The sequence below is a fragment of the Falco cherrug genome, chromosome 3 (genome assembly GCF_023634085.1).
Source record: "Falco cherrug isolate bFalChe1 chromosome 3, bFalChe1.pri, whole genome shotgun sequence".
Classification (NCBI taxonomy): Eukaryota; Metazoa; Chordata; class Aves; order Falconiformes; family Falconidae; genus Falco; species Falco cherrug.
In genome coordinates this window covers 32518284-32537663 of record NC_073699.1, presented here as the reverse complement: position 1 = coordinate 32537663, position 19380 = coordinate 32518284, and the positions used below count along the sequence as shown (strand labels likewise).

The following is a 19380-nucleotide window of genomic DNA, read 5'->3' as shown; positions in this document are numbered from 1 at the left end:
CGTGTCAAGGGCAAACTTTGGCTGAACCATTGTGGGTAGCCACAAACCACCCGCAGATTGTGCACATATGGCCTTGGAGTATCTGCAGGAGTTTTACTTTTCTGTTAGCCATAACCAGCTGTGCTACGGCACGATGAACTTCCCCAGGCTCTGCCAAGGCACTCTGTCTGGGAAGCGCAGTCCTTAAAGGCACTGCAGTGCCAAACCACGGGTCAAAAAGCATGCCAAGGCACTGCTGCATGGGCTAACATCAGCATCCCAGCCCTAAACATCCACCATTATTTGCTTTGTTACCTTCAAACAAGGCTTAAGGTACAGCTGCAGGAATGATCCCACCAGTTATTTGTGCATTTTAAAACCACAATTTTTCTTTCTTTTGTATTTATCTGTCATGTAAGAATTATTGGCATTTAATGTAAAGTGAGAAATCCAGGCTCCCTAATTTAAAGTGTGGGATATGGTATAAAATGAATTTAGGTGCTCAAAACTCAACCTTTCTTAAAGGTATTCAGGAATAATAACAAGGTATAGAAGACTACCAATATTTTTCAACCCAAATTGAAAACTCAGTTATAGTATTCTAATGCTTTCATACATATTTTTGTTTAATTCAGAGAATATTCCCATTTTATGTAAAACACATAAGCAGTGAACTGTAACCCACTGGGGTTCCTCTACCCCCCCACCCCCGCCCATTATGCTTCCCAGCTATTCTCCTGACTGAATTGTATTTTTCACATAACTTCATGAGTTTTTCACATAACTTCGTAAGAGTGAAAAATTAAAGTCTCATTTGAACTTTCAGCTAGTTGAGGAAATAACAGATACATTTTTACACCACAATACTAGTTCTTGGCTTTTTTATGCCACTGCTAGAAACTGTTTGACTTGCTTTTTTCAATTTCAACAGCCTACTAATCTTTTGTAACAAAACGTCAGCTGTGAAAGATGCTTGCAGTTTTAGCAGTGCCAATAAAACACAAGAAGAAAACACAGGCAAAAATTACTTCCCGACTCCGTATGAGCCACAAGAGATGCTCACGTTTGCCTGTGTGGCTCGGTATCACTGACTCCCGCATCTAGAACCTCGACTCCTCTTTGTTCTTCAAAGGGATGCAGTAATCATCATTCATTTCCACCGCTTTGATGGTTAGATAGCAAACGCCCAAGAAACCCATGGAGACATTAGCACATACAGCCGCAATGTCTAATAAGACAGCTATTTGCATAAAAGATCAGCCACAATTTAGAATGTGTTGTGATAGATGTGGAAAGGGAATAACAGATCTATATTAGCATGTACGAAACCGAGATTGTTTTCACAATTTAATTCCTCGGGGACTGTGGCTCATCACCTTCTCTTATAAAGAATACTGCATTCCCTGAGGAAGCAACTTGCCATGAGCCAGAGTTAAACTAAAATATGGATTAATAAGAGATAATATTTATTATTTATGAACCTTATTGAGGAGGGGTTTCCAACATAACTTTCTGATCACATTTCCATAAAGGAAAAGCCTGGAACCTTTATGAATCATGAAACAATTTGAAAAGTGCCTTTTCCCCATTTAAAATAGCAGTGGTTGTCCTAGAATCATCGGTCATCTTTACTGTAAACAAAACTTGCACTCAAGTCTTTCCCAGCTGTCTCTGGCCACTCCATGGCCTCCAACATCAGCAAGTAGACAATCTGGCTTTTCCTATATTTCTTTGCCAAATGCACCCTGAGCAGCATTCAGGTCCCTCGAATTTTAATGACTGTTTAAATGACCATTTAAAAAACATGGAGTTTGTCGCTGCTCTTTTTACAAGCTACTAAAAATTCTTCAAGAGTAATTTCAGATCACTTGAAGGCAACACAAGCCCTCTTCAACTTTCAAGCTTTTACAAAAGAAGATTTTAAGAAAACAAAGAGAGGCCCAATGGAATAATTTTTTTTGTTTATTGCTATTTCAGAGATACTGCAAGCTCAAAATAAGTCTTTGTTTCTGTGGTCCTCTTTACTGGTTTTTTCACTTTCTTTCTCTTCCCGTCTAGTAATTCACTTTTGAAGGCTTGCACCCTTAGAAGAACACATGATTTTTCTTTTCCTCCTCTTTTATTCATAAGCCGTGACTGACAATAATTAAAATGCACAATAAATTGCCTATTATCACTTCCAACTGTCAATAGTATTTTATGAAATATAAATCAGTTCTGAATGTCCATTCAAGGTCTGGCGACAGGAGTGCTTAGATCCCAATTCACTATTCTTGATGCATATGCAGCTTGTATCAATAAAAAACAATTCAAAGCAATCACTTTAATGAAATGGAAACACACCATGAATGACTTTGGAAATACTAATAAAAAATAAGTACAGGGACTACATAGCACAAAGACTGCACTTTGTGCATTGATGGTGCAATACAAATGGTTAATAATAGTGAAAAGGCTTGAAGTGTAAACCAGTGAACACTCAAAAGATACGCATATGCGCACACGTACAAACTTTCTTAGCAATGATATTCGATTGTATGTCTGTATTCTTCAACAATAAGCTGCCTAAATATTAAATAGAGGACATGTTAAAGAAATAATCAATAAAATTCTGGGTTTGTACCTGAAATACAGCTAGTTGGTTGAGAGAAAAGTAAGTAAAACTTCAGGATAGAAAAGAACCACTACAGAATGGGGAAGTACTGGACCAAGTCTTCAGCTGTAATGGAAAACTCAGGTGAATACACAGTGAGTGTCTGTATATATGCAGAAGTACCTTATCCTTAATTGCAAATGGATATCTAACTCTAATTTTTTTTTTGAGGGGTTAGGGGGAATTGTTCTTTGGATGCAATGAAGGTTGATAATTTGAACTCATAACCCAAATTATTTTTTAATATGATTAAAAGCTTACTGATGGCAGTGACAGAGCTGTTCTTTTACCAGTCAATTCCATAGCTCATAGTTAAATAAATAATGGAAACTAAAACCCTTACAAGATACAAGGCAGCAAAACCAGCCTTTTATCCTCCTCGGGTAAAACCCAAGGAACACATCAGATCCCCTGCGAACTACCCATTACTGCAAAAAATGTGTTACCACTGCATTTAGAGTGGGAAGCTGTCTGCATGTAAGTATTTTGGAAATCATTGCTGTTCCTTAGTTTAATTGGCTGAAGTGTACTGCTGAAGTACAGTAACTAAGAAATGCAGTGGAAGTAACCTGCAGCCAAAATTGCAAGAAAAATGCAGCTGAATTCTTTACCTATACTTTAGCCAAGAGAAAGAATTTTAAAACTTTTACAACTATTATTTTAAAAAAAAAACATACAAACAAACAAAAAATTTGAAAAAAAATACATTCATGTTCTATTGATGTCTTACAGTAGTCTTTACCATTCTGGAAAATCCCTTTCAAAGGATGAGACTATTACTTTAAAGGAAAAAGTACCTGCCCATGGTACTTCCTGCAGAATCTAGTCTACTTTGGGGATTTATTTCATTTTCTTTTAATAAAGGATTTTATAATTTCTTTACTTGATTTAACCTTGAAAACATCAGGGGTGATTCAAATTGAATTAAATTTGGGAAAATTAATCAAAACACCAGATTTCTAACTCCAGTTGGAACAAGTATTTCTAAAATAACCTTAACTTTCCACGTAAGGACAACAAACACTACACCATATCCCATCATCAAGACCATCTAGGAATTACAACTTTTATAATGAAAAATATCAGGCTGTTTCATAGCTTCATGTAAGTACCAGGAATAAAACGCACATTGTTACTTCTAGTAAGTGCTCTTTACACTCTAGGGAAAGGAGCTGCACTGTTGTTTGTTAGTTATATAGTGCCTACAAAACCCATGAAATTAGCTCAAAATTTATTTAAAGGTAGTACACAGGTAATAGTCCATATGAATACTCAGCATATTCTCTTGGATGTTTCAAAATCCTGAGGCAATATATTATGAAAAATAAATTTCATCACCCACCCAATCAGTTCCACCTAATTTCAGGAAGGTGAGACACCCAAGTTATACAGGAGGCCGCCTCTGCTCTTACTCGCTATGCTCCTAAACCTCCCCTAAGTACCTAAATTTTGATGGGATTACTTATGCCAAAATATTTGCATTTACTCCTCTAGCAAAAAGACTACTTACTTTTACTAGATGTAAAATGTTTTTAAATATCTGAAGAGCTGAAAAGATTATCATGAAGTGTATTCATGACAGCCAGGAAAAAAGTGAAAATTTTAAGGATTGCAAAACCTAAGATTTCTTTTTTTAACTTTGTATTATGTAAATTTGGGTTTTTAAACAAAAAGAGACTATTAAAAACATCAAAGGTTCCATCTATTCCCAGTAGAGTACAGTTTGTTACAGCTTCTATGGCAAAAAGAATAAAAATGTATTACATGAAGACTCACTTATAAAAACATTACTTACACAGAAGATAGCTGTTTACCAATTGGTGTTACACTTCTTATAAAAACAGTACGACATTTTGCAGAATATTCCTAAATGTAGCAATTATAGGCACCTCACATTTACTTTTCATTATTAAGGTTTGTTATTTGTCTTCAGAACCAAATGCCCTACTCACTTCAGAGCTGAGTAGAGCTATACCATCTGTGAAACATACATTCATTTTAATATGAAGACAGATCTTCATCTGAACAAATTTAAAATACCAAACGTTCAAAGATGAACTTTTTTTTTCATTTTTATGAATATATGACAGCATTGGTGTGTCAAGAAAATATCCTTAAAGAAGTTAATGAAGGAGAAAAGCATAAATGTGGTTCGATTCTGCCTTGCCAGACACTTAAAAATGTAGGATTTCCCAGAGGAAAGAGTAATAGCCACTAAAGGGAAAATTACACGATAAATGACACCATATGCAGTATTTCAGGATAACATTCTTCAAAATAACAGAGTCTGTTTAAACTTTGGGGTTTTTTTTAGGTGGGGGGAACACTTTGGTAGAAATCAGAGCTAAAGAGGGTGGGAAGAGAATGGGCATCCAGACTACCCGATGCCCGGAGGTGCATCATGAAGGATGGGTGCAGCTTCTACAGGAGTGACGGCAGATGCTGTCCAGCCGCCCCTGCCCTCTGAGGGCCTGTACGGAGGACACCTCCACCAGGGTGACAACTGCACAAGACAGAAACAGAAACACACTCTCTGCCTCATGAATTAACAGTTCATCGAGTCAAGAGCAACCACAAGAAACACTTATTTGCTCTGTTTCAGTAACTGGAGCATCAGCAGTGAACATTTTGCGGTTCAGTTAAATCCAGGCAGTTTTATTCCGTCTTTGATCCCCACCACATGCCCATTCAGCACTTATTTCCTTTAATGAAGTAGGGAATAATTTAAATAACAGGTATAAAGCTAGAGGTCATAGACCTTAAATTTCAAAATCAGCTTAGTCTGCCTAAGCGCTTCACCTCTAGATGAAGCTACAATTCTTGTAATAGAGTGCCACATGGTTTCACCCAGGTCTTACTCTAAAACCTCAGAAACTTTGTTTTGCCTTGGTAGGTGTTACAGCTGAGGAAGAGTGACTTCTTTCCCTTCTTTCAATCAGAAAATAACCCCTTTACTCTCCCCTCTCTTTAGTTTTGGGAAGTGACCAAAATTCGGGTTTTTTCCAGATGTTACTCCTTTCCTGGGACTGCTGCAAGACATAGCTTGCTATAAGCCTGGGTGCTTTAATTATATACACTTGCTAATTCCTCATCTGTAGATTTTAAGCTTAGGCTCATTTTTGATAGATATTAAATTCTTATTTCTTCCCTAAGTGAGAAGAAATATTTAGGGAGTAATTATACTTTCCTTTAGCATATCCATCTTAAACTACAGTTCCAACACCATCCAGAGGACACAAGGTCTGTTTCACATTATCAATATTGTAAAATGGGATAACAACCCCCAGTGAGAATAAATTTTGTAACTTTTGAAGTTATTCAAACAACAACAAAAAATAATTAGGAACAGTAAGTAATTCCATATTCATTTTTTTTTTGTTTGTTTCTATTGTGCCTTTTTTTGGGTTGGTTTTTTTTTTTTTTTTGCTTGCATTACCTTGGACCATAACAAATATAATTTTTGTCAGTGATTTAAAAATTGAAACAGTTTCTTTGAAGTAATATATCAAACAAGAAAATCTGAAACTGCTAGAATTTTTTCTCTCGTCTCACCCCGATTTAAAAAAAATCCTTTTTGAAGTATGTTAGGCTAGGTTTCAGCTTGATTTTTCCCACATTAATTCTAATATTGATAGCCAATCTATTTTGACTCCATTTTCATTTAAATGTCTATTATTCAAGAAGATAAGCAGCTCTCAGCAAACAATCTCTTCCTGCTGGACAACCAACAAAACTTAAAACCTGAAGAAGAGAAAACAGTCACAAATAAGCCACGCAGGCACAAAGCTGGGAGTCAGACAAATGTTCCCCTCTGTTAGATATTTCACTGTAGTATAATACGATGTCCTACCACATGACTTCAGGTCATAGTAATTGCTAAAACTGGTCACCACATTGATAGTCTAATGATTGCCTTATTTCTCTACCTTGCGCAAGCATGCAAAAGTTGAAAGCAGGCTACAAATGACAGCAGCAAATAACACTTCAGCACATGTACACCTAATCGTAACACTTCAGCAAAACTGAATTATTAGTTCCATTACTAAACCTGCTGTTCAAAAGGACTTAAAAGGTAATCTTTCCATCCAGTGTTCAGAATGAATGTGGGTTTTTTCTTCCTTTCTCTGAAACTACTGCAGCTCGATAAGTATTAAATAGACTGATGTATGAATGAAAAAAAAATAGGTTTATGCCACTTTTGTTGTCTCACATGCTGTATTAGGCATTCAGGAAAGCAACTCAGCTTAAAAAAAAAATAAATCTATACTAGTCACCAGGCAAAAGAAATATATGTAAAGAGTTTTAATTTGGTGGTTTTGCCATTTACGTTTTCTCTATTTCTTAATAACTGCTTAAAGACAGAGTGACCTGTTAATACTTCCCATAAAGATAAGAAGATAAAGCTGACATGCATTTCTTTAGCCTTAATGAAATACATCAATTTTTTGTATTTTTTTTAAATTGTCTGAGGCAAAAACCAGTAGATAAACTGGTAGATAACTTGGCGTTAACATACCAAATGTAAAGTTCAGCCCTACAGCACTTAATAATTAGCTTAATAGTAGGGCTTAGTGAACAGGCCCATAGATGTTAGCAGCAGCATTTTCAAAACCAAGTCCTACTCAATTGGTTTTGAAGGATTAGGCCATAATTGGGTGAAGAGTTTAATACGGCTTAAACAGCATCGGCTCACTAGTTTCCAAAGTAGTTCAAAACAATAGGCCAAGCACACTCTCTGCAGATTGTATCTAAATTACTCGGGCCTTGGCTCCTGAAACCTAACTAGAGATTCCATTAAAGGCAATGATTTTTAAGATAAAGAATAAAGTAATTGTGTACATGATACCATCTCTTGAGGAGCTTTATGTTCTATTTGGGCAAAAAGGGAATGCAAGACCATTGGTATCTATCAAAAATCTGAATCTTAAACAAAAATTGAATTAAAGGAATGGATCAAAATCAGGCTAAAACCTTCATATGCACCAAATGAAAAGAAAAAAAAAAAGAAAAAAAAAACTTCGATGGCTATCAGAAAATGTGGCAAGCTGTTTCCTTGCCTCATTTTAAGGCAGATGAGACAAATGTGGAGGGCAGCTGGGAAGAACAGGCAGCAAGAAAAGCTGTCAACCAGCAGAAAAGTTATCAGTTGAAATAACAGTCATGTGAATGTCTGAAGGTCCTGGATGCACCCATTTCTGCAAATGTGTGCTTGGGCTCTTCTCACAGCTTTCCCTATAAGATCACAGGATGGAAAGAGATTGTGTCCCCACCTATTCACACTGCTCCTGAACAGTGTGCCTGCATCACTAAGAGGAAATTCCAATGGAGGTTAACGCACTGAAAAAAAGTACTCCTTCGGATGTTTCAAGTCACACAGTACATGTGAAATTCTATTTACTGATTAGATTAGTAATTAGGTTAGTATTTACTAATAAATATTAGTGAAATACAAAATAGAACACTTTTTCATGGGTTGGTGCTTTTGGAGATAGCAGATTTTTAAGACCCTGGGTTCTGACATGTGAAAGGCTGGCCTTCTCTGGCCTAAGAGATACCTCTGATGAGAGATTCAAACTAATTAGGAATGGAACGGAAGTTATGAGACTCCTAAAAGAGATCATTTACTAAGTACGTATAAGCTTGCAAGCATTTCTTCAGAAACCCTAACCTGAGATAAAATGGCAGATGCCAATCCACCCCATTCACTCTAATTTCCTGAATGCATCTCTCTTAAGCACTAGGGGTTTACACATGCCCATGGCTAGAGTCAAAGGAGAATGTGTGCCTCGGCTCTGCCGTAAAGTTTTATCAGCAGGAGGGGGACATACCACCCGAAATCTAGTCTTGTAGACTGAAAACTACAACAAAAAAAACCCTGCTAGAGCATACAGTAAAATGAGGTCAGCCTGTTTTTTGTAAGAACAGATCCAACACCAACATCACAAGAAGGTGCAGGTTCTCTTCCTGCTACAATTGCTCAGTGCAGCCACTACTGTACCAAAACTGTACAACCCTGTAACCAAACTTACTAAGTTTAAAGAGAGCTGGGTCAACTCTGATAAGGACTTTAGCTAAGTTGCTTCTGCTTTTAGCTTTTGAAATACACTCTCCCATGCACTCAGCTTTACAGCCATCCCAGTTGTTTTCATACTGATATATTTATTTTTTTATGAGATGAGTTAATGAAGATGTATACCAACATAGCACAGGGGAAACATCTTTCCAGGTTTTCAGTATTTCCAGCACTAAGCATCTACAAAGGCTCAAAACCAGACACGAGACAAGTTTGGTCAGAGAGCCATCGCCCTGAGCTTTTTCCTATACACACCATTCCCTCCCTTTGAAGGTCTCCTCAAGGTACAGTACATATTCTATAGAGTCCTTCTATGGTCAGGATACAGAATTGAACCAAGCCTATACAATATACATTACTTGTGTGCAATAAATGACAAAATGCAAGTGGCTTTGAATTCTTTGCTCTGCATATATGGCTATGTTTTAGTATGGTACCCACATTTAGATCACAATTTCCATGGGTCTATATAAACATGCATGAAGAAAAACAGGCCCTCCTCCCATGTAGAACTAGAAGAATTCATCCAGAAGCTTTGCTTTGTAAATCATTTCAGATGTATTTTACTGAAGCCGTAAAGGATATTAGCAAGTGCGCTGGGACCTTTTGTTTTAAATTATTATGATCTGTTACTCTAACAGAAGTTACTAATATTATTTAACCCCACTGGTGTACTTAAAATGAAAACAGTCTGAAGCTTTTTAAAATAGGTTTTGTCTCTACAATAATCATTTCACCAGAATACCTTCTTCCTACTTAGCTTGTTGGTCTGCTGCTTTGTATACCCAGAAAGACACCAAAATAATCCAGGCTTTCAAATTACCCTGTCTTTCAGAATAAAAAGGTAAACAGCAATCTAAGAATGCTTTGTTAACCTTTTCACTGCAAATTACAGAACGATATATTCATAAATTAATTAGCATAAGAAATTCCAAAGAAAGCAACATCCATCCTTGCTCTGACTATTTTATGACTGCAGAACGAAAGCAACCCCCAAATCATTAGCTGCTGCAATTCTTTGTGGTTCCATTAAAACCAAATTTAAGTTTAATCACACCAAAGTCTAAAGTTTAAGAAAACATATTATAGGAAGTTTTCCATGATGCTTATATACAACAAAAAAGAAACAATGCTTTCCATGCCCTCTGCGATAGGAAGAAACGACAAATTCACACAGATTCAACATACCCCTACCTAGGACACTCAACATTATGTATGTAGAACTAGATTCAACATTCCAGCACTGGTCTTATTCAAGGGATTTAAATCACCCTCCTACCTCTCCCCTCCACACCTCTACCAGGCAGCACCAGTCCTTCTTGACACTACAGTGCACTTGAATTCCCTTTGGCTACCGGAGCTTCCTCACAAACCCTGTGTCTTCCCGCACTCACAGCTTTACAAAATAAAAATCTTCCATTCTGCACACAGAGAGCATTCATTCTTCCTCAACACATGCAAACTAGTTTTTAACGGACTCGTGTTACTATGATCTCAGCCACGCTTTAAATTCCATCCTTTCTTCATCATCCAGCAATCACTGAACCATCCATCGTTTGTCACTATCGCTTTTCTATTTCCACACAGTTGACTAAAACAGCGAAAAGCATCACACCTGACATAAATACTGGGCAAAGTCCCCACAAGCTCTCTTCCATTGACAGTGGCTTCCAGCCATTACTTCTGAGCGCTGGCAGCTCACCAGCTCTTTATCTGTTTTATTGGTACTGTACAGTACTAATTTTTAAATTAATTTTAGTTGAGCAACAGTAAATCAAGGACCTAATCAAATGTAAATGTTAGCTATACAAATAGTGTACTTTCAGTTTGACAACCATGACACAAAACCAAAAGAAGTAATGCACTGCTTCAGGTTAACTGTTTCATTTTGGCAAGAACGTAAGTCATACAAACCCGGTCTAGCAATAAAGTAAGTGATGTAATCTTAGTTGCAGGCAGTGTAATCAGCTCCACACACAATGCTTACAATACTAAAACCGCATACTGGAAAATTTCTATGGCATACATACTAAATGAAAGAAAGATTATGTTTTTTAATGTGAGCCTTTAGTCATGATCACTTTTAAGAGTAGGCAAAACCATGAAGTGACAGTTTATGTAGAGATGGTGATACAGCAAAGTCAAGTAGTGAAATGTTCTCCACACTGACTGGGTACAGTAACAAGTTGAAAAAACATAGTACTTTTTATTTTAAAGTTTAAAACCTGTTCAGCTTGTGACTTGTAACTACAGGGGAGTCTCATAAACAAGCTTTGGGTATCCGAGAGGCTTTAAGGTGTTGCTGACCCCAGATGTTTAATCACCTCTCTGCCAGGGTGAGAAGCCTGTAAGAAAGGGCAACAACAGGGGGTATGTTCTGCCCCCAGGACCCCGTTCCCAGCCGATGCATCAGCGCAAGCCACCCAAAAATAAACGTGCGTTAAGGTGAGGGAAGTGAACTGAGGTGCAGATATTGCTGGCTCTTGCACACAGACTGCAGCCTGAGGGGTGGGGAGAAGGCAACCAGCTGGCGGCATCTTAAAACACAGCATCTAAGGCTTCCAGAGCACATCTGTCAGAGCCATTCGTGAATAAATTTGAGCATAAGAGTTTGTAGAATTGAGAACTTCATATGTAAAGATTACAATGAAAACACAATAGATAAAAGCACAAAAAGCTACAAAGGCTGATTGATAATGTAAATGTGAGAGGGAATTATCATGGGTAAACTTAACCTTTTCTGCATTTACACCACACAGCACAACCAGAAAGAAAACAACTGAAACTTTGAAATCTACCACATTTCCAACCCAATCTGTTTCCTCACTATAAAAAACAGTTCATAACATAAAAGGTTATTTTGTTCCATTATTTTATTTCCATGGAAATACATGAGGATAAATTTGGCTTTCTGACTAGAGGCAATGTAACCCCATCTTTTATTTTGTTGTCTGTCTTAATAACAGAAATAACAGCATTAGTAGCCAACAACAGACTTCTGTACAAAATGGTGTCCTTCCGTCTGCCCTCTGGATTTTAACTTCCCAATACTATTCTCAACATTAACCCAGTGCTAACCTTTGCTCTTTCCCTCTCTCATACCTGCCCTTTCTGGTATAAGTGACTTCTCCACTGTAAGCTTCTGCTGTCAGAACAGTCTTTGCCCATTTATTCACTTCACCAGTTCACCATCTATTCCTGGAGTTCTACTTCACCCTTCCTCTCCTGACTATCTCCCATCCTTCTTTACAGCTGCTATTGGGTTTACATTGGCTAATTCATCACACCATGTCTTTCCAATTCTGTCTTGTTTTTGACGGTAAAACATACTGGATGAAGGACAACGCCAAGAACAATGGCAACACATGAATAAAGAGTATTTTGCTGATGTATGAATTATCATATGTAACTGCAAAAAATCCTAGGACACAATACAGTGTATTGTATAAAGCTCTATTATATCATTGCAATACGTGGTTAGAGGGGCAAAATCAAACTTAAGAATCACTAATGCTGATTTTTAGCCTTGCTGCTAAAAAAAAAAAAAGCAGAAGAAATGGGAAACAAAGGGATTAGCACGGTCCATGTTAAGAGTGCCTGGAGGAACTGTTTACTCAGCCCACTGAATTACAGGGGTATCTAGTGATACAAAAGCACTGTACTGACATTTTCTCTTCACCTTCAAAACATAATTATAATGAGTAAAAATCTATCAGGAATCACAGACTGTTGCAGATAATTTTGGGATATTAAAGCTGCATTATGCAAGTCCTACTTGGAAAAACACATGCAAGTGCTTTTTTTCCTCCCTTCTGTAGCATTACCATTGACCATCTATGTTTGCCATTATATGAAACAGAGTTGCTTCCTAAATGGCAACCACCACAGTTTTTCTGGAACTATCTTTCCTTCTTACCTTCTTTCCAAAGAGGAAAAAATATATTAATATCTTACCTGCTTCTTCTGTGTGTGAAAAAATACTTTGAGACTAAAACTGATTATTAAAAAGCCTTAACACAAATTGTGTTTCATCTCCTCTACCAACGATACCATGATGTTTATGTTGTGCATAATACTGCAATGATATATGAGATCATCAGCTTGCTAACTAAAAACAGTTTCACTGTGCCTGTGATTGATAAACTATGGAAGTATTAAAACATTAAAAATGTTAATCTTTGTAATAATCTCCTGAAAAGTTTTTATATTAATTTAAACCATCGATCATTTTAATATTTAATCATTGCAGACTTCATTTGAAATGAGGATAGCCATTCACTGAAAAGCACTTCATTTTTTATTTTAAAAAATGATCAGCTAGTATGCATTCTGTAAATCTCTTCACATTTTTTCCTCAATAAAAAGTAAACCTGCAAGCAAATCAAAAAAATCTGCAAGAGCAGAAAAATTTGACGCAGAGTTTGTGTCAGAAAACATATACTTTTGCAGTCCTGTTTCCAGGGAGCAACTGTATTACAACAGTAGTATCATAAGACAGTTGGAGGATTGAGGGAGACTTCTACTATAAATGAAAATCATTAGCTTCTTTGTCTAGGCCTTACAGTCACCTATGTTTCGTTCTCTTTATGTATCTCATAACATGTAAATGTAACAATTTACTTATGAAGAATTAAGAGTGACTTGGCTCTGCCAAGGGGATATTAAACAGGTTTAGGTTTTTTAACATGTAACCCCATTTTGTAATGTCAGCCTGCTTTAGCAATGTATAAAGACCTTCCAAAGTATCCTACCCTAGCAGATAATTCACAGCTTGTCTTGCCTAATTAAAAATTCAGATTAATATGGAAATATACCAAAGGAAAACAAAACCAACAATCTCACAGAAACTCTACAATTACAACTGCAATTAACTAAAACTAATCTTGATCATATCTGGTTTCTTTTGAAAGACTTAAAACTATATAAGAAACAAATCTAATTCATGGTCTCAAGAAACAAATTTAACAGAAAAATCCAAGGAAAATGTCTTCATTGCACTGCAAAAATCCCACCCTCATCTTCTTCTCTATGTAGTCTACTAAAATTGGATGCTTCCTGGAACTACTGCCATAAAGTACACTGAGCCTGAGTCATCCGTTAAGATTGGGTTGCAGGGTTTGGCTGAAATACTTGACCAAAGTAAATCCTAGATATGACTAGCATTCATTCTGTATTTGTGACCAACAGTGAGTTAGAAGATTTTCCCATACCTATGCTATAAAACTGGCACACAAACTGGCTTCCTTTTCTGAAGAGACTGCAGAGTGTAACAGCAAGAGCTATTAAGATAGGGAACTGGCAGAACTGCATGTAGAATCTTCCAATGCATATAAACTTACACTGTATAGTTCAAGTTCATAAATTTATTTAAAAAAAAAAAAGAGAAATAAAAGCACTGCCTTTATTGTTGATCTTACAAAGAAAAGTAAGTATCTTGCTGCATATCACCTTTTGCTAAAGTCTGTTTCTAAGGAATGATGTATTGAAAAATCCTGCTCATTCAGTATGATGCAGTAATTGAATTCAGGAACTCAGCTGCTTGCATCTGAAATGGAAGAGTTAGTCCTGGTTTTATGGAACTTAACAGAAACACGTATGTGTGCTTGTGTGTAGATCAACACAAGATTAATTATAAAACGAGTTTCACCAATGCTAACAGGAACCTCTGGTTTAGTCATTTGATTTGAAGTAATCTTTCAAACCTAACATGTATGAAGAACTTCCACATCTGTGCTGAAACAACCGAGTATTTTCTATATCGCTTCTGCAGATACAAAATACTATTTTAGACAGGCTAAGAGGGCAATTGTAGAATATTGCTGTAAACCCTACTTGGTCAAATTAATAAATCAAATTCACAAAATTACAGGATGTTGATGCTGGAAGGGACCTCTTGAAGTTATCTACCTGGGCTCATCTACCCATGCTCAAACAGGTTCAGCTAGAAGACAATACATAAATTATATCACTATAACTTACAAAATAAATTACAAGAAGAATTTACATGTTGAACCAACAATAACAGAAAAAAAGTTAGCAATTGCTCTTTCCTAAAAAAATATGTCAACTGCTTGTATTGATGTGATTAATTTATTTCAAAGTCAACACTTCTTTGTTTTCTCTATGCTTACACTTACGGTATTGACTGAAGTAGGCTTACATCAAGACAGAAAAAAAGTCCTAGAAGGGTAATCTTACTAATTCATGATCAAAGATAATCATGCCAACAAAAGCATCTCCCAATTTTTTTCCTTAGTAAACAGACAAACTATTTTCTGAACAACAAAGTTTGTCCCTAGCCCATTTTGTACCAAGAGGTGAAGTGATTCAGCCAAGGAAGACAGGCCAAATAGCACTACTTAAGAAATGGTTCAATTTTCCCCATACTTGTTGTTAGGTTTACGTGTATCCCTTACACATAATTTTCTTCAGCTTTCCACTACGGAAGTCACCTATCAGCAGCAAAGGCTGGAAGAAAGTCAACATGTGTTCAGTAACAGGTACCCTTCCATTCTGATTAGCTCTTTAGGAATGAGCCTGGCCCCCAACAGCAAAGAGCTTGAGCCCTATTACTGCGTGTGAATGTGTGTGCTGTACATACAGCCCAGTTATAGCATAAGCTTTTTGAAGGGAGCTTGCTGGTACTACACTCCATCCTCCTAAGTATGTAGGCTGATGTAAGGCAGCGCAGTTTGAGAGCCACACGAATATGCTGGCAGAAATCCCTGCCAACACTTCACATTTTGAAATGTTGCAGCTCCCATATTTCTGTCCAGGCTTTTCAGAGCATAAGCATGACCAGCACACTCTACAGAAAACACAAAGGAGTCCAATGTACCCGGAACACACCACACCTGCAAGGTAAACACAGCCAGCTCAACAAGCCCAGGTTGTATCAGATTTACTGCACACGCACAGCCAGCCAGCCCGATACAGCCCTGTTACACACCGCACGTGCAGCAGCCCTGTGTCCTGGTCTTGCTGTGTGGGGGGTCAGCCTACGCGCACGCATGCACACACACACGAGAGCAGCTGTTTGTCCAGCTCCCAGACACCCGGAAACCCCACACAGACAGGGTTTCACACACACATACTCAAACACACTGAGCTGGCGGGCAGCACGTCAGGAGTTGGGCTCACGAAGGAAAGCCGTGGGGTGTCCTCACACTGAAGCACTGCAGGCTTCTGCCAGCCTGACAGCCGCCGGACCAGGCCTCGAACAGAGCCCTCGCTGAGGAGACCCCACGGCAAGGGGTTTATTTCCCTCCAAAATGGCCAGTCGCAGCCTGGTGAGGGACCCTGCCTGGCACAGGGCTGACAGACCGGGCAGCCGAGGAGCCCTCGTTACACCGTCAGGTTGCACGGCCAACCCCGGCCCCCGGGGCAGCCGCCCACCCGCGCCTCCCGGGCACCGTGCACGCCGCCGGGGGGCAGAAGCCTGCGGCGGCCTTTCCCGCCCACACCCAAAATGGCCGCGCTGGCCGCGGCCGCTGACCCTTGCCAGCCCCTCAGCCCACGTTCCTAGGGCGGCACCCGGGCGCCCGCGGCACCGCCCCGATTGGCAGCGCGCTCCGGCCAATCGCGGAGGCGAGCGCTTTCTCCCGGCCAATGGCAGCGGAGGCCCGCGGCGGACAGCGGGCCGGCCGAGCGCGCCGCCAGTGCGGACGCTCCCTGCCCGCAGGCCAATGGCGGCGCCGGAGGAGCGGCGGGGCAGCGCGCCCCTGCCGCCCCGAGGGGGGGCGGTTGCCGTGACAACCACAGGCCCGGCGGTGCCGGCCGGCCCTGGCGCCCGCGGCCCCTCGCCCACCCCGGGAAGCGGCGCGGTACCTCGGGCCGAGCGGCAGAGCTCCGCCTCCAGCCTCCTCCCTCCTCTCTTGGCGGGGCGACTTCCTGTGCTGGCGGGGCTGCCGCCGCCTCCCGCCCGAGCGTCCCCGCCTCCCGCTCCCGCCCGCCCTGCCGGGCAGCGCCCTGTACCGGGGAGGTTGCTGCCCCGGCCCTGCGGCACCTGCCCGGGCCCCGCAACCCACAGCCCGGCAGCTGCGCCCGCAGGTGGACCGGGGGAGGCTCTCTGGCAGCGGCGGCCTCCGCTCTCGCCTCCGGCTCGGCCCCGCGGCGCCTGCCCGCCCGCCGGTATGCCTCGCTCCCGCCGGCCTGCCCTCTCGGGTGCCTGGCTGGGCTTCTCAGGGGAGACGCGTTGCGGGAGGCTGAAGGTTCAGCCGTGGAGCAGTTCAGCATCCCCCCTTCGCACCCCCCGCTCGGTTTTTAGTCCTACCTGTGTCAGAGCTATTGCTCCGCATGGGCAGGATGAAAAGCAATTGGCCACCTTTACATCATCACCATCAAAAGCCTGCTTCAGCGGGAACTTACATTTAAGGTCCTAAAACAGAAAGTTATTAACCTTGCCCGGTAATTTTTCACCACCTTGAGGTGATGATAGCTTGCAACAGATAATTCATTTACTTCGGTGCAAGGAGTAAGCTACTGACTCTTGGAACAGCTCACTGCTTAGTATTGCAAGTGCATGCTTTGCTTCCTGCAAAATGGCAGTTGATAACCAAGTGTAACACTCCCCTGTAAGGAAAGATACACACATAAAAATATTTGCATTTGTTTACCTCTGCAACTTAGGAAGTGAAAGCCATACCCAGCTGAACTTTCCCATCTTTCTAGATGACATGCATACAGAGTGGAGAATGAGCCTACAACAAAGTTGATTTAATCAGAGTTTCCGTCTGGCATTTGTACCAAACCAAGGAATTTTCTCCAGTCATTTCTGTACCAAGCTTAATGAGTGGCTAAAATGAAACAGCTTTCTTAGAAATACAGCCTGTCCTGATTTTGAATGATGAGACCCAAAGCTTTTTTTGTACCTTTTCTGCCAAGAAATCTCACATTAAGGTTATTTAGCTGCTTTGAACATGGCAGCTCACTGGACGCAACCTTTCATTTTCTTCCCAGGGTGTCTTGTCCCCTGTGGGACAGGGGGTGTCACACCCACTGTGGGTACCACCTCTTGATTTTTCTAACTTCGGTGTGTTCAGAATTTTACAGTGTTTTATTTCATTTATACTCCTAATGATAAGCCAGAAACCATATACATGTAAAATATTTTAATACTTTATTTTGATTTTTTTTTTAATAGGATGTGGTTAAACACAAGATTATGCTCATGGATATTTGAATATGGTGTTACGTGCAAAATAGCATTCAATCACATTCAAATAGCTCTTACACATTATTTTTGACTGTGTAATCACAATCAAAATAAACAAACATGAAGGAATATCAGAATACGTATACCCGGCTGCAAGATTTTGCGTTTTCTGAACCACTGCTGAGGAGTTTGTCCTTATGAGTCTGTGTAGGAAAATACATATGGTTCTAGTTCAGTTTCACCTAATTTCACCTAATGACAATATTAATTTCACCACCAAGTTATATTCTTCTAAGTAATAAACCTGTATATGCCCGGCAGCCTCAATATTGAATCCATAAAGAAGTCATAAGGAATTATGACTTCATGAAAAGGAGCTGTACAACCACTGAGAAATTTTTACCATTTTCAGTTTCACTGTCTTCAATATTTTTTTCTTTCTTAATCCTCATTTTATGGGAAAAATGCTTATTTCCCATTGTGAGGTTTCTTCTGCAGAGAAGGCATGCATACTGGTGGAATGGTCAGAAGGGCGGTTGACATTTACATGATAGAAAGTATAGCTGACAGGCTTGATGTGTTCTGTAGGATAAGAAGCAGCCTGGGTGGAGTATATATGTCAGGATATTTATAATCTGCCTATTACAGGTATAAATACACAAAGGATACAATTACTAAATATGTAACTATAAATTAAGAGTATATCAATCAGAGAGGAATATTTTATTGATGTTGCCACACTCATCAATTTGGTGCCATATCCCTTCAGCAGACAAATTATAAAATCCAAAAGTGCTTTTTAAACTTACATGGTTTTATTTTATCTCACAAAATTTTGAAGAAAAGGTATTGGCTGTTGTTTTCAGTGACTGTCTTTTCCTGGTTTTCCTCCTATTTTTCATTACTTCACAAGATCTTAAACTTACTCTGGCAACTTGACAAGAATTTTTGTTCTCCTATGCAGTGCTTTTCAACTTTATGATTTCTAAAAAAATTTTGAATAGAAGCTAAATTAAGCCTACTGAAAATAGGCTTCCTTTTCTTATTTATCTTTTGCAGAGCTCCTAGAAGCAGTCCCTGAGCTTTTGGAGTTCAGTAGATAAAAGATTGGAAAATAATGCTCAACATCTTTGTTCCAAGTTGACCACACAGATTAAATTCACATACAGAACACTAACTATCAAAAATGCAACAACTTGTCTACTGTGTAACCTGATGTCTCCTCATTTATGGCTAGCCACCAGGTTAAGCTCAAAGTTGTGAAAGAATGTTCTTAATTATTTTTGTTCTATTCATTTTGCCATCACTATGAGTCAAGAGTTTTGCCTCATTTCCAATCTGCACCTGTAGCCTGAATGTTGCCACTGAAACAGCTGTTTGATTTGGGCTACTCTTCAGGCCATCATTAAATCTTTCAATTAATACCTTACTCCAGAACCTCAAAAGGTACGATATTCCCCATCCAACCATGACACTAAAACTCTTTATGCTCCGTTGCTTCCTAACAATGTAGTTTCTGGT

General features: G+C 39.4%; 2 protein-coding genes across 4 annotated transcripts in view; one reads left to right on the top strand and one right to left on the bottom strand.

Annotated features, from left to right (window-relative positions):
* TRIQK (triple QxxK/R motif containing) overlaps nucleotides 1-16624 on the bottom strand; it is a 64523-nt gene extending 47899 nt beyond the window's left edge. The window contains exons 1-2 of one of the 3 annotated variants that reach the window (XM_055705487.1): nucleotides 1612-1750; nucleotides 1043-1048 (exon numbers count right to left, since the gene is read on the bottom strand). In XM_055705487.1, the coding sequence (XP_055561462.1) occupies nucleotides 1043-1048; nucleotides 1612-1735 (130 nt within the window). In that variant the 5' untranslated portion in view covers nucleotides 1736-1750. Of the gene's footprint in view, nucleotides 1-1042; nucleotides 1049-1611; nucleotides 1751-16532 lie in introns of those variants that run through there. The other 2 variants (XM_055705485.1, XM_055705486.1) reach the window with 2 other exon arrangements.
* LOC129735530 (proline-rich protein 2-like) lies at nucleotides 15977-17086 on the top strand. Its single transcript, XM_055703895.1, has one exon. The coding sequence runs from the start codon at nucleotides 15977-15979 to the stop codon at nucleotides 17084-17086; it is 1110 nt and encodes a 369-aa protein (XP_055559870.1).
* The last annotated feature ends 2294 nt before the right edge of the window (nucleotides 17087-19380 follow it).

What these genes read in the sequence shown, in the direction of transcription:
- LOC129735530 (XM_055703895.1), top strand. Translation starts at nt 15,977, where the DNA reads ATGGCCAGTCGCAGCCTGGTGAGGGACCCTGCCTGGCACAGGGCTGAC.